This window comes from Doryrhamphus excisus, chromosome 7 (genome assembly GCF_030265055.1).
Source record: "Doryrhamphus excisus isolate RoL2022-K1 chromosome 7, RoL_Dexc_1.0, whole genome shotgun sequence".
In the NCBI taxonomy this organism is placed as follows: Eukaryota; Metazoa; Chordata; class Actinopteri; order Syngnathiformes; family Syngnathidae; genus Doryrhamphus; species Doryrhamphus excisus.
Window position 1 is genome coordinate 21311498 of NC_080472.1, and position 25001 is coordinate 21336498.

Consider the following 25001-nt stretch of genomic DNA (forward strand, 5'->3'; position numbering starts at 1 on the left):
TTCCTGGAGTTTACCCGGCAGGCCGATGAACCATGGTCGGATTCCCAGTCGTTTATTTATTTATTTATTGGAGCGCCAAGCCTTGGTAACTACGCTAACTATGCTAACTACACGTACTATGCTAACTACACAAACTACGCTAACTACACAAGCTACAATAACTATGCTAACTATGCTAACTTTGCTAACTACACTAACTACGCTAACTACAATAACTGCACTAACTACACTAACTATGCCAACTACACCAACAACACTAACTATGCTAACTACACCAACGACACTAACTACACCAACTACAATAACTATGCTAACTACACAAACTACAATAACTGCGCTAACTATGCTAACTACACAAACTACAATAACTATGCTAACTATGCTAATTACACAAACTATGCTAACTATGCTAATTACACAAACTATGCTAACTACACAAGCTACAATAACTACACGAACTACATGAACTATGCTAACTACACAAGCTACAATAACTACACGAACTACGCTAACTATGCTAACTACACAAACTACGCTAACTACACAAGCTACAATAACTACGCTAACTATGCTAACTTTGCTAACTACACGAACTACACTAACTATGCTAACTACAATAACTGCGCTAACTACGCTAACTACACTAACTATGCTAACTATGCTAACTACACCAACGACACCAACTACACCAACTACACCAACTACAATAACTACACTAACTACATGAACTACAATAACTGCGCTAACTACGCTAACTACACAAACTACAATAACTGCGCTAACTACGCTAACTACGCTAAACCTAACCCACCGTGCAGCCCCCTTGGAGCAGTATTCTCTGTTATCATCTAAGCCGTGGTCACCAAACGTCTTGAGACCAAGATCCCTGGTCTCGGCCGTGAATCTGCGTAAGATCTACCACTTCCGGTGATGCAATGACAAATGAGCCGCGCATGGACCTTGAGCCGCACTTTGGGCACCCCTACTGTTGTGGATCTTGTGGGGGGGGGGGCTTTTGTGGCGTCGGCTGCCTGAACAAACCACAACTATTGACTTGAGTCTATGGTGTTATAGTTATGCCTTAAAGGCCGATTTTTTTTAGCCACGTGCAATAATACCGCGGTTTGTCGTTCCCTCGCTCTTAACCTCTGCCTGGAGAGCGGCGAGGCGTGTCGATGATCTACTGGGTCATGATCGGTATCAAAGCCATGCGTTAAAGACCTGTGAAGGAGGTACCACCTTTTCCCTGTACGGAGGCACACAAAGGGCACTTAGGCAAGTCCTTTGTGATCATCACACAAATGTAGCTCCGCTGCAATTTTCACAGCCTTTTGCTGTCGGCTTGGAGCCACATTAGAGCGGAGAAGATGCAGGTGAGACAACTGGTAGGAGAAGGACATTTCCACAAATGAAAGGCATTGTATGAAATGCACTTCATTTGTTCAGTTTTTAAAGGGAAACAACATGAACGATTCACAATACGAATACTCCGTATTGTCACATACTTGGGACTCGGACGGATTTCTTGTCCGTTTTTGTACCACTTGAGATCGACTGTGGGGTCAGCCAGGTCCACGACAAGGCGGATCTTTCCTCCTTTATCAACCTGATAAGCGGGATCCAGCTTCTTTGCAAATGCTGTGAAAAGGAACGGACGTTCAGATTCCTCAAGATGAATAACAAATTCCAGGTGACCATCTTTACCTTCGCTCTTCTTCTCCTCTTTGGGGATCTTCTTCATCCTCCGCAACAGACCACGCAGATCTGTGATGCCGTACATGAATGCTATCTTCTCGTACTCGTCCGGGCGGGCGTTCTTGAGAATCTCCCACACGTCCACCTCAGGGGTATCGTCCTGTTGCTTATGCTCCCTGGTAATGTCGGATATTTGGACAGGATGTGAGGAAACAAGTCATTGATTGGGTTTGCAACATGTCCTGAGGAGATAGTCATGAACCCGAACTTGGAAAGAGGTTCTTCTGAAGACAGTCAAGATAGTTTGGTTTATTTTTGCCTCACATTCCTCAGGACATGTCACACAAAGGGATGGGCTTCATGGGATCTGCCTATCTGCGTGGAATACCATCCTGAAGATGAACATTCGGTGTACTTTGGTTTCCTCCCATGTTCATGCTTCTTTGCGTATCTGCTTTGTGGGATCGCGGCTGTCGGTGCTACGGTTGGGCATCCTTTGGATTTGAACAATTCCGCCAATTCCGCTTCCTAATTATTCTGGATTCTGATGCTTTGGAATGTCTGATCTTTTCCGTGAATTGATAACTAACGTACAAGGTATCGTGTGACTTCCCAGATTCTGACTGTTACAGGAAGTCCGGCATAGCTCATCAAAGGCAAGGTACTCACTAGGTATTCCCTAGTACCTAGTACCCAAAGTTTGTGGTTAGATGCCCAACCCTAGTCAGTGCCTAGTCAGTTTTGAATGACTGTTGTTGTATTCCCAAGTACCTAGTACCCAAAGTTTGTGGTTGTCCAGTTTTCCAATATTTTCGCGACCTGCTGGTCTTGATCTACAGTACGGTTTCAAAGCCATGCGTTAAAGACCTGTGAAGGAGGTACCACCTTCCCAGATTCTGACTGTTACAGGAAGTCCGGCATAGCTCGTCAAAGACAAGGTACTCCACACCGTGAATGTGTGAACATTGCGTTGCAAATACGGGAATATTCCTGTCCTGTGGATGCTCGGGACTCGATACCCAACCCTAGTCAGTACCTAGTCACTTTTGGATGACTGCTGTTGTATTCCCTAGTACCTAGTACCCAAAGTTTGTGGTTCTGCAGTTTTCCAATATTTTCGCGATCATTTCCCGGTCATGATCTTCAGTACGGTTTCAAAGCCAAGCGTTAAAGACCTGTGAAGGTCTGGAGGCATACCAAGGCATACTTCCCAGATGCTGACTGTTACAGGAAGTCCGGCATAGCTCGTCAAAGGCAAGGTACTCCAAACCGTGAATGTGTCGACGGTAATTATGCTGATTCTGTGAACGCTCGGGACTCGATGCCCAACCCTAGTCAGTACCTAGTCAGTTTTGAATGACTGTTGTTGTATTCCCAAGTACCTAGTACCCAAAGTTTGTGGTTCTCCAGTTTTCCAATATTTTCGCGACCAGTCGGTCATGATCTACAATACGGTTTCAAAGCCATGCGTTAAAGTCCTGTGAAGGTCTGGAGGCATACCAAGGCATATTTCCCAGATTCTGACTTGTTACAGGAAGTCCGGCATCGCTCGTCAAAGGCAAGGTACTCCAAACCGTGAATATGTGGACGGTAATTATGCTGATCCTGTGAACGTTTGGGACTCTATGCCCAACCGTACTCAGTACCTAGTCAGTTTTGGATGACTGCTGTTGTATTCCCTAGTACCTAGTACCCAAAGTTTGTGGTTCTGCAGTTTTCCAATATTTTCGCGATCATTTCCCGGTCATGATCTACAATACGGTTTCAAAGCCAAGCGTTAAAGACCTGTGAAGGTCTGGAGGCATACCAAGGCATACTTCCCAGATTCTGACTTGTTACAGGAAGTCCGGCATAGCTCGTCAAAGGCAAGGTACTCCAAACCGTGAATATGTGGATGGTAATTATGCTGATCCTGTGAACGTTTGGGACTCTATGCCCAACCGTACTCAGTACCTAGTCAGTTTTGGATGACTGCTGTTGTATTCCCTAGTACCTAGTACCCAAAGTTTGTGGTTGTGCAGTTTTCCAATATTTTCGCGACCAGTCCGGTCATGATCTACAATACGGTTTCAAAGCCATGCGTTAAGGACCTGTGAAGGTCTGGAGGCATACCAAGGCATACTTCCCGGATTCTGACTGTTACAGGAAGTCCGACATGGCTCGTCAAAGGCAAGGTACTCCAAACCGTGAATGTGTGGACGGTAATCATGCTGGTTCTGCATCCTCCTTTGCATTATATGATTGCGTTGCAAATACGGGAACGTTCCTGTCTTGTGGACGCTCGGGACTCGATGCCCAACCCTAGTCAGTTTTGGATGTCTGCTGTTGTATTCCCTAGTACCTAGTACCCAAAGTTTGCGGTTCTCCGGTTTGTGCCTGCTTCTATTTGGCCCATCCCTTTGTTTGAGTCTAATTCCATTGATGAATGTTGGGATGTTTGGACAGTGTTAGACCATGGAGGAGTCTGTTAGATGGTTTTGGTGAGATCCGGGTTAGTGCACAGGTTGCCCTGCACCTTTAGTGTAGTCTTCATTACGACATGCAGTCAGTTCTTTCATCGACATTTTTGCAAATGTCTGAAAGGTAGCAAGTGGAAAAAGGATAAAAAGTATTATTTCATTTGCGGTTTTCCCATGTGTTTATTTTCAGAATGGCCAAAATAAACATGGTTTTATTTGTCTTGTATTTCTCACTGGAAATAAAATGACAATGTAGCGATAACACTATTTAATGCATCATTTCCCGATGGCTCCCTTGCATGTCGTTAATGATCCAAAACAGTACCAAAGACTATTTCCATCATTGCTGACCGCAGAGGGGGGGGAGCCGTGCGGAATGCTGCTTTCAAATGAAGTGTTACCAAACTACAGTAGGCCAACACTCTTCATTGTTGGAGCTACACGTCATGCTGGGAATTCTACGGGATTACGGTACTCACCCGCAGTAAGGTCTAATCGTTTTACTACCTACGGTATTCACTCTACTAACCTTTGATGTCTGAATATGTAGGGGAGAAGAAGAGACAAGCCCAAAAATAAATGGATAACTTATCAGGCTTTGCGTTAGCGTGAACTCAAGTAGATATCATTGCCGAGCAACCAAAGTAGCTTAGACTGAGAAGCTAATTTAAATTTTGTCAATGCTATTCCTCAAATAATGGTAATGGTAATGGTTTAATTTCATTTGAACATGCATCAGATTACAATTGAGTGCATCCCATAATCAGTTCCCAGTTCCACATGTCCAAAAGGAGTAGGAAGAAGCAAAGCTTATTAAATCCTACCCCTCCATCTGGTACTTTTACCATCAGTAACTGTTACATTTGTTCACTTCCTGCTTTCCTGATATAGTTTAAGTTTTTTTAATATTATTTAATTTAGTTTAGGTTAATTTAATTTTATTAAATTTAGTTTAAATTAGTTTAATTTAGTTTAATTTAATTTAGTTTAATTTAGTTTAATTTAATTTTAATTAATTAATTTTTTTCATTTTGGTCACATACATGAAGTAGGAGGTGATATGACCATCCAATGACATAATGGTTACCATAGCAACTGTCAATATAGTGATATATATATATATATATATATATATATTCTCCTCTCTTAGAAGAAGTATTGGATGCCATTTTTAGCTAATTGCTTATTTTTTTTTTTAGCCTTATGCATTATTTTAGCTGTTTGAAGATGAACTATATCAGCAAGTTGAAGTATTTGTCATTTTAGAAATAAGGAGTTAGTATGTTCTCTGTAGGCGGCATTATGAATTATCCTTACTGGCCTTTTTTGCAGTACATTTATAGCGAGTGAAGATTGCTTTTATAGTTATATTTCCGCACACAATCAGCAACTGTTACATTTGTTCACTTCCTGCTTTCCAAGTATAGTTTCAGTTTTTTAAATTTTATTATTATTTTATTTTATTATTATTATTTTTTAAATATATATAATAATATAATATATATTATTTTTTATATATATTATTTTTTAAAATATTTTTATATATTATTATTATTATATTTTTTACATATATTTTTTGTGATATATATATATATATATAGCACATCATGACTGGTTGAAGACTCTTCATCCTTGTATTTAGCAAACATCGACTGCTTGTATCGTTTCTCCAATCGGCTCATCATATTTGAAGCAAAGCGAGAAGAAGCATGTCCACAATGTGAACGAGTACTGGATGGGGGCAACATCCACTCAGGCAGGGGGATGATGCGATTCTCACCTATGTTTAAGGAGACCACTAAAGTCAAGCTCCCCTGCATCTTCTTGGCCTTCACTGCTGTTGTTAACAAGGAGAGATTAATGAAGATTGAATCAAAAGATGAAACAGTCCCGAGGAAACAATGCTAAAAGAGCAACGCAAAGCAACAAAAAAAAACGCTCAATCATTCTATTAGCTCAGAGCTAACAAGTGATTGGTGCTTACACAAAAGTCAATATTAAGTCTTGAAAAAAGTCGTTTTGTGTAAGACGTTTTGCAGTCGTGTCCCAGGTGACGTTACTCCGAATGGGAACGTACCGGGATGCTTTGCATTGCTTTCCACACACATTGTTTGAGGGTGTTTTGGATGGTTGATGATACTTCCGGAATCAGGTGCCCTTCTACATACGGAATAAACAATTTTTTTTTCCGAGGAAAGCTCTACTTGTTGAGGCATTCCTTCATTACCTTCTTTTGAAAGCTGATCTGATGTCAATATTGTGAGATGTTCCGGCTTCTAGGAGACAGAAACCAAACACAATTATTTGTTTATCGTCTGCGTTTCCTGCGAGACACACTTCCTGTTTTGACAAACCTTTGACTTCCAGGTCAAACGAGCAGCTATCGAACTTGTCCTTGTAGGTCACCTCACATCTGTAATTTCCTGCATAGTTCTCTTTGGCTTTGATGATGTGCATCTCAAACGTGTGGACCTGGAAGAAGGGGATTTTGGGGTCACTGATTTGGGTCACCGCGGAAACGGGATTCTTGTTCTCTCGGATGGTGGTACCTTGGTGACGCGGTCAAAGGTCTCTTTGAGCTGCAAGTGCTTCCCCGTCTTGCTGGCCAAGTCCATCCACTTCCCCTTAAACCACTTGATCGTGGGTTTGCGGAGAAGATCTTTGGCCTCCACCTTGGCGACAAAGGTGATGTCCCCGCCTTCGTCGGACAGCAGGAACAACGTTGTTAACAAAAGCCACGTATACATGGACCCAAATGTTCCAATTGGAAGTTTGTTTTGGATTCAAACTACATTTCAAGACTGGAACGAAGGAAAAACTGGCAATACGGAGTTATTCCAACAAGTGGAAGAAAAACTGGAGGAAGTCGGGATCACATCATGTTGGTGTTTTTACTGGGCATGCCCCCTTGACTATTCTGGTTCTACTGTGTTCTACTGTGCTCTAGTGTCTTTTAGTGTCTGTTCTACTGTGTTCTAGTATGTGTTGTAGTGTCTGTTCTACTGTGTTCTAGTTTGTGTTGTAGTGTCTGTTCTACTGTGTTCTAGTATGTGTTGTAGTGTGTTCTAGTGTCTGTTCTAGTGTGTTCTGGTGCTCTAGTGTCTGTTCTAGTGTGTTCTGGTGCTCTAGTGTCTGTTCTAGTGTGTGTTCTGGTGTCTGTTCTAGTATGTTGTAGTGTGTTCTAGTATGTGTTCTAGTGTCTTCTAATGTCTGTTCTACTGTGTTCTAGTATGTGTTGTTCTAGTGTTGTTTGTGTTGTAGTGTCTGTTCTAGTGTGTTCTAGTGTTTGTTCTAGTGTGTTCTAGTGTGTGTTCTAGTGTCTGTTCTAGTATGTGTTGTAGTGTGTTCTAGTGTGTTCTAGTGTCTTCTAATGTCTGTTCTACTGTGTTCTAGTATGTGTTGTAGTGTGTTCTAGTGTCTGTTCTAGTGTGTTCTCGTGCTCTAGTGTGTTCTAGTGTTTGTGTTAGTATGTGTTCTAGTGTCTGTTCTAGTATGTTGTAGTGTGTTCTAGTGTCTTCTAATGTCTGTTCTACTGTGTTCTAGTATGTGTTGTTCTAGTGTTGTATGTGTTGTAGTGTGTTCTAGTGTCTGTTCTAGTGTGTTCTCGTGCTCTAGTGTTTGTTCTAGTGTGTTCTAGTGTCTGTTCTAGTATGTGTTGTGGTGTGTTCTAGTATGTGTTGTAGTGTCTTCTAATGTCTGTTTTACTGTGTTCTAGTGTGTTCGAGTGTTTGTTCTAGTGTGTTCTAATGTCTGTTCTAGTATGTGTTGTGGTGTGTTGTAGTATGTGTTGTAGTGTCTTCTAATGTCTGTTATACTGTGTTGTAGTGTGTTCTAGTGTGTTCTCGTGCTCTAGTGTCTGTTCTAGTGTGTTCTAGTGTTTGTTCTAGTATGTTCCAGTGTCTCTTCTAGTATGTTCTAGTGTGTTCTAGTGTCTGTTCTAGTGTCTGTTCTAGTGTGTGTTGTCGTGGCGCATGTAGACAGGCGATTGGAATATTCCTTTCCATGGATACCATAGCTTTGGGAAAGGTCATTGGGAAAGAGAACAACTCCTCATGTAAACGTGGTTCCAGACCACCTTAGCATTTTTGTTGGGTCATACCATTTCTGGCCATAAGTTGGTTGGAGTACGAGTCTGCAACTATTCGTATCCGACCCTGAGTCGGGTTTCCATCATTCCCGACTGGTTTCCGTGCTTACCGACTGCCACTGCGCCGCTCTGGGGTTTCTCCGTGAGCAGTGTGGACAGCGGCGGGGTCTCAATGGGCTTGTCCAGTTCCTCCGGGGCCTGGGACTCTCCCAGAGACCACACTGGTCGTTGAGGACAAACACACACGTGAAACAGTGCGATGCTTCCTTTTTTTTTTTTTTTTTTTTTTTCAAAAATGGGGAACTAAACATGATTATTTTTGGTTTTTGATTATTTTGTACCGTTTTGTCTCTCGGCACAGACGGACACAAAGACGCACACCGGGACTCATTTCCACACTTAAGCAACTTTGCAACATTGAAAGCATGAAGTCGACATGAGGCAACACACAAAAAGGGATAAAGACTTACTTTATATGAGCTCCAACAAGGATAAAGGAAGACTTTGTTACGTGACTGCTATATGTACATCCTACGTGTACAAAAATGTATATTCTAACGTCTCCCTTTCAATTACCTGAGTCTTTTCTCCCCATGGCTGTAACAGGGACGCTATCATCTAAATAAAAACAAAGAGAGATTTACAGCATATTGGCGGGAATAGTACTGTAAAGTCCGCGCGAGCAGGCACACACCAATACCAACAAAGCCAAGCGATTAGTTTGGAGCGATTTTGGGAATTGGACCGTGTCTGCAGCTTGAATGAAGAAAGGAAGTAAAAAATAGAAAGTATAATTCAAGTTAATTCAAGTGTTGTTAATTTGTTAGCAAGGACATTTGTCGCAGTTGTAAGGCTAACTAGCGAACTTTTTTTTTTTTTTTTTTTTTTCCCAAACACACCAAAGCATATATGCCAAAATATCTCCTATACCAGGGGTGGGCAAACTTTTTGACTCGCGGGCCGCATTGATATAACAAAATTTCCGGGGGGGGGCAGACTATATATTTTACACGTAACAGTCCACCTGGTATTATTGTATCTGTAAAATTGTCATGCAATCTGCTATTATTATTTATTATTTTATATTTATATTTAAATATTTTAAAAATTAAATAAATAAATAAATAAAATTAAAATAATAATTATTATATTATTATTATGTAAAATATGCAAATATAACAATATTATTATATATAATTAATATAATAATTAGCATTAATATAATAAATATAATAATCATAATAGTTATAATAATAATATAATAATTATTATTTTAATTTTTATTATTATTATGTGCTTGTGTCTCTTTGTAAGTTGTATGTTGAGTTTAAATTAAATACTTTTGAAAGATTGGGCGGGCCGTATTCAAACACTTGGCGGGCCGGATGTGGCCCCCGGGCCGTAGTTTGCCCACCCCTGTCCTATACGCTCGGAATTGGATTTAGTGATTTAGGGAATTCGACCGCTTTGGTCGGAGGTACAGAACGCTGGTATAGGATTTGACAGAGGTGTCTTACTAGGCAGCTCAATTGACAGTTTCTTGAGAGTATTGGCGTCCTCTGTGAAGAAAGCACAGTCATCATGGAAAACCATCAGGGAAAACTCATGGAACGTCGGGATAGAATGCGTTGACGCCCAACAGCGAGAAAGTTATTTCTTATTAGGTTAAAACAACCATTAAAAAAAACCAAGTTAAGTTCATTTTATGTTGCCTTGTATCGAGTTAAATCGACTTAATAGCATCCATGCTAAGGTAATTATCGTTTAATATCAACATCACATCACTGCCTTTATTTTTGAAATAAAAGGCGATGGATGTGTTGGGGTGTTACACACACACTTCCTGTTACTACTGCATGTACTTTATGTCCATACTTGACATGCAGTATTACCCCGCTGGGACAGTCCGGAAAGGAAAACACAAGCCATGCTAGCTGTGCTGTATATGCTATGTATGGCAGAGTCGCGGACTCGACTTAACAACGTCACCAAAGACTTGAAAACCCGACTTCAATGACTCGGGGACTTGACTCCGGACTCGACTCTGATGACTTGAAAATACTTTGCATTTTCAGTTGAGTATTCCAAGTATTATGTCAGACATGAACACATGTCTTTCTCTTTATTGTGTGTTCTAAAGATATCAAAAGAGGTAAAAATAGACTCAGCTAATGAATGCACGTAATGGGACACAAATAATGGGACCTAGCAAGGCTGCTACTAAAAGAGCTCTGAAAAGCTCCAGCAAGTTTTTTTGCCTTTCTATCAATGCTACAGTTAGCATGTAATAACGGGTACATTGATGATGATAAGTCGTACCTTGAGTATTTTGTTGATTGCTAGCGCTAAACCCGAAATGACAGCTCCGATATGTAGCGTTACCGTTTGGCTAGCACACTGAATTCACCATCGGGAAGCTAGTTGCAAGCCGGCTAGCTGCTATCTGCTGTGTTATAGCGCTATAACACACAGATAAAAGTCTGTTGTGCATGGAAGAAGTACACTTTTCCTTCTATCCATGCTATAGTTAGCATGTAGTAACGTGTACATTGATGATGATAAGTCATACTTTGAGTATTTTATTGATTTCACATAGCAAAAAAGAAAGGAACGCTACAGCTAGCGCTAACCCCGAAATGACAGCTCCGATATGTAGCGTTACCGTTTGGCTAGCACCCTGAATTCACCATCGGGAAGCTAGTTGCAAGCCGGCTAGCTGCTATCTGCCGTGGTGAGGTGTTACTACAACGGTAACGTAGTTCTTGGGTGTAGCAATGGTAATAACAATATTCATACCAATGTGCTTGATATGCAGGTGATAGAAAAGGAGCCTTGTTGGCACTTTTTTGGAGTTTTTTTCCGAAGGTTTTCTTGGTGGAATACGTGCGTCCCATTATGTGCATTCTTAGCTGCCTCTTTTTAGCTGTTTTTATATCTTTATAACACACAGATAAGATGTTGTGGATGGAAGAAGTACACTTTTCCTTTATTTTTGAGACACTGATCAGTGCTTAGGACTTGTAAGAACTTGAAAATCCCAAGACTATGACTTTGACCTGTCTTGACTTGAGACCTGACTTTTTTTTAGCTGTTTTTATATCTCTATAACACACAGATAAATGTCTGTTGTGGATGGCAGAAGTACACTTTTCCTATATTTTGGAGACACCAATCAGTGCTTAGGACTTGTAAGAATTTGAAAATCTCAAGACTATGACTTTGACCTGTCTTGACTTGAGACCTGACTTTTTTTTAGCTGTTTTTATATCTCTATAACATTCAGATAAGAGTCTGTCCTTTATTTTGGAGACACTGATCAGTGCTTAGGACTTGTAAGGACTGGAAAATCCCAAGACTATGACTTTGACTTGTCTTGACTTGAGACCTGACTTTTTTTTTTTAGCTGTTTTTATATCTCTATAACACACAGATAAATGTCTGTTTTGGACAGAAGAAGTACCCTTTTTCTTTATTTTTGAGACACTGATCAATGCTTAGGACTTATAAGAACTTGAAAATCCCAAGACTATGACTTTGACTCGCCTTGACTTGAGACCTTTTTTTTTTTTAGCTGTTTTTATATCTCTATAACACACAGATAAATGTTTGTTTTGGACAGAAGAAGTACCCTTTTTCTTTATTTTGGAGACACTGATCAGTGCTTAGGACTTGTAAGAACTTGAAAGTCTCAAGACTATGACTTTGACTTGTCTTGACTTGAGACCTGACTCTTTTTAGCTGTTTTTATATCTCTATAACACACAGATAAGAGTCTGTTTTGGACGGAAGAAGTACACTTTTCCTTTATTTTGGAGACACTGATCAGTGCTTAGGACTTGTAAGAACTTGAAAATCCCAAGACGATGACTTTGACTTGTCTTGACTTGAGACCTGACTTTTTTTTTGGCTGTTTTTATATTTCTATAACATTCAGATAAGAGTCTGTCCTTTATTTTGGATACACAGATCAGTGCTTAGGACTTGTAAGAACTTGAAAATCTCAAGACTATGACTTTGACTTGTCTTGACTTGAGACCTGACTCTTTTTAGCTGTTTTTATATCTCTATAACACACAGATAAAAGTCTGTTTTGGATGGAATAAGTACACTTTTCCTTTATTTTGGAGACACTGATCAATGCTTAGGACTTGTAAGAACTTGAAAATCCCAAGACTATGACTTTGACTTGTCTTGACTTGAGACCTGACTCTTTTTAGCTGTTTTTATATCTCTATAACACACAGATAAATGTCTGTTCTGGACGGAAGAAGTACACTTTTCCTTTATTTTGGAGACACTGATCAGTGCTTAGGACTTGTAAGGACTGGAAAATCCCAAGACTATGACTTTGACTCGTCTTGACTTGAGACCTTTTTTTTTTTAGCTGTTTTTATATCTCTATAACACACAGATAAATGTTTGTTTTGGACAGAATAAGTACCCTTTTTCTTTATTTTGGAGACACTGATCAGTGCTTAGGACTTGTAAGAACTTGAAAGTCTCAAGACTATGACTTTGACTTGTCTTGACTTGAGACCTGACTCTTTTTAGCTGTTTTTACATCTCTATAACACGCAGATAAAAGTCTGTTGTGTATGTAAGAAGTACACTTTTCCTTTATTTTGGAGACACTGATCAGTGCTTAGGACTTGTAAGGACTGGAAAATCCCAAGACTATGACTTTGACTTGTCTTGACTTGAGACCTGACTCTTTTTAGCTGTTTTTATATCTCTATAACACACAGATAAGAGTCTGTTTTGGGCAGAAGTACCCTTTTTCTTTATTTTTGAGACACTGATCAATGCTTAGGACTTGTTAGGACTGGAAAATCCCAAGACTATGACTTTGACTTGTCTTAACTTGAGACCTGACTCTTTTTAGCTGTTTTTATATCTCTATAACACACAAATAAATGTCTGTTGTGGATGGAAGAAGTACAGTTTTCTTTTATTTTGGAGTGCTTAGGACTTGTAAGAACTTGAAAATCCCAAGACTATGACTTTGACTTGTCTTGACTTGAGACCTGACTCTTTTTAGCTGTTTTTATATCTCTATAACACACAGATAAAAGTCTGTTGTGGATGTAAGAAGTACACTTTTCCTTTATTTTGGAGACACTGATCAGTGCTTAGGACTTGTAAGAACTTGAAAATCCCAAGACGATGACTTTGACTTGTCTTGACTTGAGACCTGACTTTTTTTTGGCTGTTTTTATATTTCTATAACATTCAGATAAGAGTCTGTCCTTTATTTTGGATACACTGATCAGTGCTTAGGACTTGTAAGAACTTGAAAATCTCAAGACTATGACTTTGACTTGTCTTGACTTGAGACCTGACTCTTTTTAGCTGTTTTTATATCTTTATAACACACAGATAAATGTCTGTTTTGGACAGAAGAAGTACACTTTTCCTTTATTTTGGAGACACTGATCAGTGCTTAGGACTTGTAAGGACTGGAAAATCCCAAGACTATGACTTTGACTTGTCTTGACTTGAGACCTGGCTCTTTTTAGCTGTTTTTATATCTCTATAACACACAGATAAGAGTCTGTTTTGGGCAGAAGTACCCTTTTTCTTTATTTTTGAGACACTGATCAATGCTTAGGACTTGTTAGGACTGGAAAATCCCAAGACTATGACTTTGACTTGTCTTGACTTGAGACCTGACTCTTTTTAGCTGTTTTTATATCTCTATAACACACAAATAAATGTCTGTTGTGGATGGAAGAAGTACAGTTTTCCTTTATTTTGGAGTGCTTAGGACTTGTAAGAACTTGAAAATCCCAAGACTATGACTTTGACTTGTCTTGACTTGAGACCTGACTCTTTTTAGCTGTTTTTATATCTCTATAACACACAGATAAAAGTCTGTTGTGGATGTAAGAAGTACACTTTTCCTTTATTTTGGAGACACTGATCAGTGCTTAGGACTTGTAAGAACTTGAAAATCCCAAGACGATGACTTTGATTTGTCTTGACTTGAGACCTGACTTTTTTTTGGCTGTTTTTATATTTCTATAACATTCAGATAAGAGTCTGTCCTTTATTTTGGATACACTGATCAGTGCTTAGGACTTGTAAGAACTTGAAAATCTCAAGACTATGACTTTGACTTGTCTTGACTTGAGACCTGACTCTTTTTAGCTGTTTTTATATCTTTATAACACACAGATAAATGTCTGTTTTGGACAGAAGAAGTACACTTTTCCTTTATTTTGGAGACACTGATCAGTGCTTAGGACTTGTCAGGACTGGAAAATCCCAAGACTATGACTTTGACTTGTCTTGACTTGAGACCTGACTTTTTTAGCTGTTTTTATATCTCTATAACACACAGATAAATGTCTGTTTTGGACAGAAGAAGTACACTTTTCCTTTATTTTGGAGACACCGATCAGTGCTTAGGACTTGTAAGAACTTGGAAATCCCAAGACTATGACTTTGACTTGTCTTGACTTGAGACCTGACTTTTTTTTAGCTGTTTTTATATCTCTATAACATTCAGGTAAGAGTCTGTCCTTTATTTTGGAAACACTGATCAGTGCTTAGGACTTGTAAGAACTTGAAAATCCCAAGACTATGACTTTGACCTGTCTTGACTTGAGACCTGACTTTTTTTAGCTGTTTTTATATCTCTATAACACACAGATAAATGTCGGTTGTGGATGGAAGAAGTACACTTTTCCTTTATTTTGGAGTGCTTAGGACTTGTAAGGACTTGAAAATCCCAAGACTATGACTTTGACCTGTCTTGACTTGAGACCTGACTTGAGCCTGCATGCCTTTCCTTAAGACGGACTCGTTCCCACCTCATGTATATTGCACTCAAAGACCCAATATTTGTCTACCGAGATTCTCCACTCAGCAGCGTCTCGACTAGCTTGGGAATCTACCATTACCTACTGATTCTCCTGACGAGCTGATTGGCGTTCCGTCAACCGGGTGGGGGTGGAAAAAAAAGGTGACAAGGAGACATATCGGGTACCAACCTGCATGAGGTGTCGGGGGCGGACTAGCGGCTGCAACAGCGTCGTCATCTGCAATAAAGGCTTCATTGACAAATAGACCCACCTATCCACACGCTGGCAGGCGGGACGCGCCATGTTGACAGCAAAGCCCAAATCTTAAGGCCTGGCGAGCGTCTGATAGCGTGACAGCACAACTGGAACCGTGATGGTGTGCGTTCAAGTCAGGCTCGTGAAAAAAACACGTGCACAATGCCCACAAAGAAGCTGCCGTTCGTCGGTAATCAAACAAACAGGAAGTCGGTATAGCAAATCGTTTTGGTGACTCACCTTGTGAACCGCATGCACGGCTATCTCAATTGTCTCGATCGTATCGGGCTGTAAAATGGTAGCGTCCGTCCAACAAGAGTTCAACCAGAGTTCAAGGAAAAGGGCACGTTTTGGGGGATTTGGACCATCATCCACAATCCATAAGCGATCCATAATCCCTTTTTTGTGTTCTAATGAGAAAAACAGTTAGCATGAGGGAGCTAACAAAGAAACTTTCAAAGACATCTGACCACTATGCTATGCTATAGTTAGCATAGATAAATATATATATAAAAATACATATATTCTTTTTATCAAGTGTATGTGCAAGCAAGCGTGTGTTGTTTTAGCATGCTAATATATAACTCATGTATCCGTTCATGTATTGGTGTGAGATGCTGCGGCACTACGCCGGAAAAATAGTTCTTCGTGTTGGCTGTAGCCTGGTTTATATACAGTTCAGTTAATTCAATAGAACATATTTGGATGTTTTTCTTTTGGGGGGGGGGCTTTATGGTAATGGTAATGGTTTAATTTCATTTAAAAATGTTTTTTGTTCACTTCCTGCTTTCCTAATATAGTTTATATATGTATATATTTTTTTGCTTTTTAAAATTAGTTTTTTGTTCACTTCCTGCTTTCCTAATATAGTTTATATTTTTATTTTAGTTTTACTTTAAATTTTTTTTATCATTCACTTCCTGCTTTCCTAATATAGTTTATATTTTTTATTTTTTTACTTTTTAATTTTTTTGTTCACTTCCTGCTTTCCTAATATAGTTTATATATATTTTTTTTTACTTTTAATTTTTTTTGTTCACTTCCTGCTTTCCTAATATAGTTAAGATTTTTATTTTATTTGTACTTTAATTTTTTTTATCGTTCACTTCCTGCTTTCCTAATATAGTTTATATTTTTTATTTTTTTATTTTTTACTTAATTTTTTTTTTTCGTTCACTTTCTGCTTTCCTAATATAGTTTATATTTTTTAAATTTTTATTTTATTTTTACTTTAAATTTTTTTCCTGCTTTCCTAATATAGTATAATATTTTTTTTGTCACATACCGAAGTACGAAGTGATATGACCATCCAATGACATAATGGGTACCATAGTAAGTGTCTATATATATATATATATATATATATATATATATATATATATATATAGCACATCATGACTTATATTTATAGTCGAGATAGGTGTGTCCCGCTCCCCACCTGCAGGCTGTTTTTCTCTTTTTAGAATGCACAGAAAAACACGTCTTCATGTTTCACACTAGGATTGGGGATGATGGCCAAAGGTGCGCTTTTCCTTTAAGTGGACTCATTTTGACCCGTCTGCTGCTACACTAGAACACCTCCATCACGCCTGTCTAACACGTCTGTCTAACATATGTCTAACATGTCTGTCTAACATGTCTTCACAGACGACTGAGCCAGCGGTCAGCAGCAACGTCAGCACGGTAAGACGAAAAAAAGATGCAAACCTTACAAAGTCAATTCAAAAGCAAAAAAAAAAAAATGGTGGTGGCACACTCAAAAACCAACACGTGATATGCGCGTGACTGTGGCAGGGAAAGGCGTCAATGGGTGTACCCACCTGGGGGCGGAGAGACCTCCAGGAAAATCTCAGGTGTGGGCGGGGCACCATTACTATCTGAGCATACAGTGACAGATACAGCGGCGGGTGGATTTGGATGAGCACAAAGCTCGCACTCAAACGACACAGACAATACACACACCTTGGGCACACTTGCTGACAGGTAAACACACAACTGATACGGGTGGAGTCCACCGCATTCTCACACCAATAATTGACATGTAGTTCCCCTGCTTGCACTGAGACATAAACAATAGATCCCCGCTATTCACCACGATTACGCTTCAAGGATGCCAACTGTGAAAAAAATATTTTTTTAAGGCTATTTTTTCTTAATGTAATGACTTCACGTTCTTCATTCATTCATTCATTTTCTACCGCTTATCCTCACGAGAATGACTGCTTTTTACAGGCCGCCCTTTGGACACCCCCGTGTTGAACACACATACTATATGGTAATGGTTTAATTTCATTTGAACATGCATCAGATTACAATTGAATGCATCACATAATCAGTTCCCAGTTCCACATGTCCAAAAGGAGTAGGAAGAAGTTTTGTAGAATTATTAAATCCTACCCCTCCATCTGGTACTTTTACAATCAGTAACTGTTACATTTGTTCACTTCCTGCTTTCATCATATAATTTTTTTATTTTTTTTATTCTTAATGTATTTTATTAATTTGTATTAATTTTTAATTTGTGTATTTATTTATTCATTTTTGTCATGTACCGCAGTAATGGTAATGATTTAATTTCATTTGAACATGCATCTGATTGTAATTTAATGCATCCCATAATCAGTTCCCAGTTCCACATGTCCAAAAGGAGTAGGAAGAAGCAAAGCTTATTAAATCCTACCCCTCCATGTGGTACTTTTACAATCAGTTACTGTTACATTTGTTCACTTCCTGCTTTCATAATATAGTTTAATTTATTTTGGTTTTTTTTACTTTTTTTAAAAAATATATATTTTTTGTTCACTTCCTGCTTTCATAATATAGTTTAATTTATTTTGTTTTTTTACTTTTTTAAAAAATATATATTTTTTGTTCACTTCCTGCTTTCCTAATATAGTTTAATTTATTTTGGGGTTTTTTTACTTTTTTTTTAAATATATATTTTTCATTCACTTCCTGCTTTCCTAATATAGTTTAATTTTTTTTTTTTTTTTTACTTTAAAAATATATATTTTTGTTCACTTCCTGCTTTCAAGTTGTAGTATTTGTGATTTTGGAAATAAGGAGTTAGTATGTTCTCTGTAGTTATATAAGTACTCACGACTAAGGAATCTGAATCACGGAGTAAAAGTTACATACGAGTTCTCACTTATGGTGCATTCAAGGCCTCGGGACAATCTCGCCGCTTGAGGAAAAAACATTCTCATAAAAATGTTGGTCTTTTTTTTTTAACAGTGAGACACGTATTGCGCATATTTTACAGAATATGTATTTATATATTTACCTACAGGAAATGGACGCAAAAAATTTTGCGTCCATTTTTGCGGGGGGGTGTAAGCGAAATCGCAAGAATGTGGGGATCCACTGTGGTGTCAACAAGGACTCAAAAGTAAGTACATGTTGTAAGTACATGGTAAGTACCATGATAGCATCTTGCTAGCATATCTTAGCCTATGAGACAAGATGCATCACACTCATATGCTACTGCTAGCTACTAGTGTTAGCCTTTGCTTTGGATAATGTCATGTGGAGCATATAATTTTTTTTTTTTTTGGGGGGGGGTTGGGGGCTGGTCGTTTTTCCAACAGTGATTAGAATTTATTTTGAACCCCCCCCATTCAACACGCCGACCACCGGCCTGAGCCTCAAGATGCTGCATCTCCAAGGTCAAACCCCGGCTCCCGGCCAAAAAAAAAAAACCCCTTTGCTCACACGGCGGCGGCCCCGGCGTGTCAGCTGAAACAACAAGGACGGGGATCAACTGGCGGGGGGGGGGAGGAATGTCAGAGATGCTGACAGCCCCGTGGTCGTCCATAGTGCGTCCATATTGTCCACAAGAATCAGACCTGGAGGTCCTCAACTTGAGGATGTATACTCAAGTGATCTCTTGGGGAAAAATCAGAAATGGGGTCCAACAGGGGTCCATTCTGAGCCCCAACTAGATTCTTTTAAAAAAATTTTTAGAATCTAAATCAACGTACTCCTGGGGGCTAGCAGACCCCCCTCAAGATGCAACGAGTTGTAGGGTCTAAGGTCTGTGGGTTGGCTACTCACCTTCCGGTTGGCCGTTTGGCGTCTCATCTAAAGGAAGAAAATGAAGATATCCGTTACTGCGGCCCCGTGACTCAACACTTATCCATCGGTCTGGTCTAAACACGCTAATGGAAGCACAACTGTGAGGGCCGTGACACAACGGTATCAAGATACGACATTCGAAACCCGAAACAGAGGTTGTTAGCGGGTTAGTGGAGCACAGACCCACGGGAGATGGTTTTAGTATGCGATGGGAATTGTGTAACATCTGGACTGACTTGTCGTTTTAGCACTGATGTTTGGTTTGGTGTAAACACCGGTGGAATTTTTCGGAATTCTACCAGTTCTTGACTCCAGCTTTGTCACCAACAAAGCAAACCGCAACCTTGGAATTCAGGGTCACGATCTGAGATTGGAGACCATTATCAAGTTGGGATTCAGGTTTTGACGACTTTATCGTTAGCATGAACCAAAAACGGCGCCGTGATCTCAGCTCCGTGTGCTTTCTCCCGTTGCCGTCTCATCTTCGGATATCCCTGCTTTTTTGTAACGATTCCCCTCTCAGCATTCCGCGCCCCCCCAAAATTAGCCGCAACACGGCTCGCCTCGCTTCCAAACAATGCGTCCCTGGCCGCCCGAGCGCAATCCTACCGGGTGGCATCATGCAGCCCAGAATGAGCTTGTCTGCCTCACGGCGGTGAGATAATGAGGGTGCGGAAAGGTTTTGTTTTACCGCCGAGGTCTCCCAGTGCAGCTGACAAGGCTGGCGGCAGGTATTTTCAGCTGTTGCCCCGGCTGGCGTGCGGACAGAAAGGGGCTCACCGAGGCTCCGGCGTGAGCCAAGCTGCTGCCAGTGTCCGCATTTTCCGAACGTGGGTCTTTATTGTGTGAATTAAAAGGTCTGTCATTGCCTCGTCAATCTGGAGATCTGGGTTTAATTCACTTGGATTGGATGACGCAGTTCGGGTCTGAAGATCACATTGATTGACGATGTCGTGATTTATGAGGGGGGGGGGGTCGTGTAACGCGAGTGGCAAGGAGAAAGTCCGGAGAGAGTGACGGAACTCTGCGACAATCAATATCAGAAGGCGAAGACACTCGAGTTGAAACCCAAGACAAAGGAGAACCAAGTGTGGACAGTAGTGCAAAGTACCCGGGCAACCGCTCAAAAGGGTGTCTGCCCTTTTGAGTGATGGCTAAAGTAGCATAGACTTGTCAGTTCGGGCCCAGCAGAGGGCGGGGGGTGGGGGCTTTAGAGTGATGGCGGCGAACAAGGGACGGGGGATTAAAAGTGCGCTCATTCTGAACTATTCCAGGGACAAGAATCCCTGGCCCTAAGATCTCCTCTGGCGACTCAGCAAGGCCCATCAAGTCCTGTTTGGACTTTTAAAGCGTCCCCGAGTGGGGTGGGGATTGGGGGGCATCTGAAACAACAGCCTCGCCCAGCTGTTCGGACTCATTTCCAGAACAATACTCTTCTGCATGAATTGACTGGGATCTTCTATTTTGAGGCGATGCCTGTCAGCAACTGGAATCCAAACGGGGTCTCTGAGGGGGATCGGACACTGTACCGCGCACAACAAAAGAATCCCAAATCATCATAGGTAATCTCATAATGACATATTTGGACTGGATCCAGTGCCCTCCAGTGTAAACAAACCTTTTTTTTCATAGTCCAACACCAAAACCTGCAACCTTTTCAGACCCGTCTAGGCATCAGACAGTTCTGTATTCCCGTTTTGGCAGGACTTAAATGACATCTAGTGACCCTACAAGAATCTGTGCTGATATTTGGTTGCTAAGGATCATAGGTCGGTACATAGCTATGACCATCCATGCCATCCCTCATATCTTGGCACCCAATTTAGGGGGGGGTACTAAACCGGACCATAAAGATCCGAGTGCCATGATAAACATGAAAGACATTTTCGAAAGAATATATGCACGGTCCTCGGACAAATCTGGCACCGCGACGGAGGATGGATGGTTTGTTGAAGTAACCGAAGACATTAGTCGGCTTCCAAGACGCCCCCCGAAAGTTATTTTTTCACTTCTTGGGGCAAGTCCGAGCGGACCCTGGACCCCGACTGAGCTGCACCAATGAAGAAGCCAGGAGTAATCCCATACGGTAATGACAGACAGCAGTGGATTAAATGGGAACGTTGACGGACGTGATGTTACAGATGACAGATATTATACTTCCAAAGAGACGATGGCGAAGTGTTAAGATGCGGTGTCTTGTTCAATCTCATTTTCGGAGACAGTTGCGAAGAAGTATGTGCGCCGTTCCGAGCTTCCGACCCCATCCAGCATCCCGAATATCAAGCGACGTTTTGTTTTGTTTTTCACACGCATGCATCGGTCATACAACACCAGAGATGAAGGCCCCCCCGCCCCTCCATAATTAGAAGCCACCCATTATTTAGGCCATCTTTGCTGCACCCCTACCTTTTTTTGTGGGCTCTGGCATCTTGAGCCGGGTCCCAAAAAGAGTCTCAGGCGGTCAAAAGGTGCAGCTTCCCAGTCGTGGGACTCAAATTGAGATGGCGAGCGAAGGGGTCGGCAACAGCGGGGGCACTCCGGCGAGAGTGATGCGAGATGATGAGGGCGCGGGGGTTACGTTTTGGAGGTCGGTCTCAGCAAGGGGTGGGGGTGGAGGAGAGGAGGACCAGCGACAGATCCAGGAGGGACAGGCTTTCAGACCTTATATAGAGAAGGTGGCACGCTCCTCCTCTCCTATTTAGTGGAAAGTCAAGATCGGGACCCCAACCCCAGCCTGCGGGTCGGGGTCCGTGAAACGTCTCAACGTGAGCAAGCCTGCACCCTCACTTTCGGGTGCCCGCATGTGCCTCGAAGCGGCCTTGCTAGCGTATTGTCAGGGATGACTTTACATTTGGAGATTATTTATATCCGAAGAAGAATGGCGTATGTGGGATGAAAATAAACTACAGTACCCGTGATGACCCCCCGCCCCCACCACCCGCACCCCCCACCACAACAAGACAGGGACCTATTTGCAGCCCTTCTAATTAATTCTGCAGATTATAACATGAAATGTTTGTGGGCAAAGCAAGCCGGGGACGCTCAGTGAGGGGGGCACCACACCCAAAAAAAGACCGTAGAAGGGGTAAAGGGGGGGGGACGGTGTCGTCATTGTCTTCCCCACTCACATGATATCGGCGTCAGTCAGAGAAAGAGTGGATTTATGGAAAAAGGGAGCCGGGGCTGGCTGCCACATGCCAGGTATCAGTTTAATCCCGCGGGAATGCTGTCCTCCCAACACCACGGACCGGGGGAGATGCCTGGGCCCTGGCTGGGGGGGGCCTATACTTAGAAAGCTGGTGTAAACCTTGACATTTGACATGTGTAGCTGACACGAGAAGAAAGAAAATTGTGATGCTAATTCATCCTCTAGGTGAGCGGCATCGGCGATGATGGCGTGTGCCCCTAGCGTGGGCGACAGGGAACGGGGGGGTGGGGGGGTGGCAAGAGCTCCATGATGACACAGGACTGCTATTTTCAATACGCTGGTCGTGCAAGATTCATGAAGGCCCGTACTTATTAAGTTTAAAGCGTGCCCTTTCTTGGCCGGTCCCCGTTGGCCCATTTATAACCGGGGGGGGGTGGCCTCCAACAGTAAATACTGGGCTTAGGGCCGTATCATGTGGGTGCGGGGCTGCAAAGAGCTCAAAACCATTTGGTATTGTCGGGGATGGACTGAGGGTTCACGTCACGAGGTCACAACAGAGACGGACTGGAAAGGACTGAGACGGGACAAGAGTGACACCCTGTGGTTCCAGGACACATCAAATACTCTTTTAGTTCTTTTTTATGGTTTTTGATTGTTGAAGCACACAAGCGGGACAAGTGGAGGACAGGAAGGGTTCATGGAGCCTTTTATTAGTGCCAGTTTGCCGTACAACTCTTACATCTCATCAGATTGAATGCTCTCATCCGTTCCCTATCATTCACTATGCTTCATCAGGTCTCGCTCAAAGACTAGATAGGACAGCCGTAGTGACAAAGAGCTGCCAAAGACGAGCTAGGACCGCTTTAGTCAGACACAGCTTTTCCATTCCATCTCTTCTTTGAGCGTGAACCAAGACCATGCTAAAAGACCTGATAGGACAACTCTATTGAGAAAGAGCTGTCCTATCATCGATTTTGACCAGAAGTCAAAAAGAGAATGAAGGAAATGGACTAACTAACACGATACACAAAGACTAGATAGAACAACTCTAGTGAGAAAGAGCTGTCCTATCTAGTCCTATCTAGATAGAACAACTCTAGTGAGAAAGAGCTGTCCTATCTAGTCTTTGAGCATAAACTAGGACTATGCCAAAAGACCAAACGGGACAACTTCTATCTAGTTCTAGAAGACGTTTTGCCTCTCCTTGGAGTAGGCTTCATCAATTCATGCTCTAGTAATAGGTGGCATAACTTTAACGAGAAAGAGCCATCCTATCTAGTCTTTCAGCATAAACTTATCATATGTTTAAAGACTAGATGGATCAACTCTTGCTAGAAAAAGCCCTCCTATCAGGTCTTTAAGCATAAACGTATCATATGCTGAAAGACTAGATGGATCAACTCTATCAAGAAAGAGCCGTCCTATCAGGTCTTTAAGCATAAACTTATCATATGCTGAAAGACTAGATGGATCAACTCCAGCGAGAAAGAGCCGTCCTAGCTAGTGTTTCAGCATAAACTTACAATATGCTGAAAGACTAGATGGATCAACTCTCGCGTAAAAGAGCCGTCCTATCAGGTCTTTAAGCATGGGCTAACACTATTCTCTCAGTTCATGCTATAAGACTAAATGGGACAACTTATGAGAAAGAGCTGTCCTATGGAGTCTTTGCACATGAACTAATTCAAAGCTCTTCGACTAGATAGGACAGCTCTAGAAGATGAATCACGATAGCACAGCTGAAGTCAGAAAGAGGGCTAAGAACATGAACTATGCTAAAAGGTTAATACTATGCCCAATGACTAGATAGGACAGCTGAAGTCAGAAAGAGGGCTAAGAACATGAACTATGCTAAATGTTTAATACTGCGCACAATGACTAGATAGGACAGCTCTGGTCAGAAAGAGGACTAAGAACATGAACTATGCTAAAAGATTAATACTGCGCCCAATGACTAGATAGGACAGCTCTGGTCAGAAAGAGGGCTAAGAACATGAACTATGCTAAAAGGTTAATACTACGCCCAATGACTAGATAGGACAGCTCTTGTCAGAAAGAAGACGAAGGACATGAACTATGCTAAAAGATTAATACTGCGCCCAATGACTAGATAGGACAGCTCTTGTCAAAAAGAAGACGAAGAACATGAACTATGCTAAAAGATTAATACTGCGCCCAATGACTAGATAGGACAGCTCTAGTCAGAAAGAGAACTAAGAACATGAACTATGCTAAAAGTTTCATACTGCGCTCAATGACTAGATAGGACAGCTGAAGTCAGAAAGAGGACTAAGGACATGGACTAGGTAGGCCAGCACTAGTGTCCTATCTAGTCTTTGAGCATGACATAATGAAGCCTCCTCGGATGAGAGGTCTCTAAGCCAACCTGAGCAAGGCAGTTGCGTTGCAGTCTGACTCCATGAGGATGCAGTAGCACGCTGCATGTGTTTCTTGTTAATGGTAAGAGTACAAATAAAGTT

At 41.3% G+C, this 25001-nt stretch overlaps 1 protein-coding gene across 4 annotated transcripts in view; it reads right to left on the reverse strand.

Annotated features, from left to right (window-relative positions):
• mybpc1 (myosin binding protein C1) overlaps positions 1-22190 on the reverse strand; it is a 34162-nt gene extending 11972 nt beyond the window's left edge. For 2 of the 4 annotated variants that reach the window (XM_058078380.1, XM_058078379.1), the window contains exons 1-13: positions 21780-22190; positions 19353-19379; positions 17120-17176; positions 15234-15281; positions 9759-9800; positions 8818-8859; positions 8352-8462; positions 6704-6852; positions 6509-6626; positions 6382-6430; positions 5935-5991; positions 1705-1871; positions 1506-1638 (exon numbers count right to left, since the gene is read on the reverse strand). In XM_058078380.1, the coding sequence (XP_057934363.1) occupies positions 1506-1638; positions 1705-1871; positions 5935-5991; positions 6382-6430; positions 6509-6626; positions 6704-6852; positions 8352-8462; positions 8818-8859; positions 9759-9800; positions 15234-15281; positions 17120-17176; positions 19353-19379; positions 21780-21801 (1022 nt within the window). In that variant the 5' untranslated portion in view covers positions 21802-22190. The remainder of the gene's footprint in view (positions 1-1505; positions 1639-1704; positions 1872-5934; positions 5992-6381; positions 6431-6508; positions 6627-6703; positions 6853-8351; positions 8463-8817; positions 8860-9758; positions 9801-15233; positions 15282-17119; positions 17177-19352; positions 19380-21779) is intronic. The other 2 variants (XM_058078381.1, XM_058078382.1) reach the window with 2 other exon arrangements.
• Between the last annotated feature and the right edge of the window lie 2811 nt (positions 22191-25001).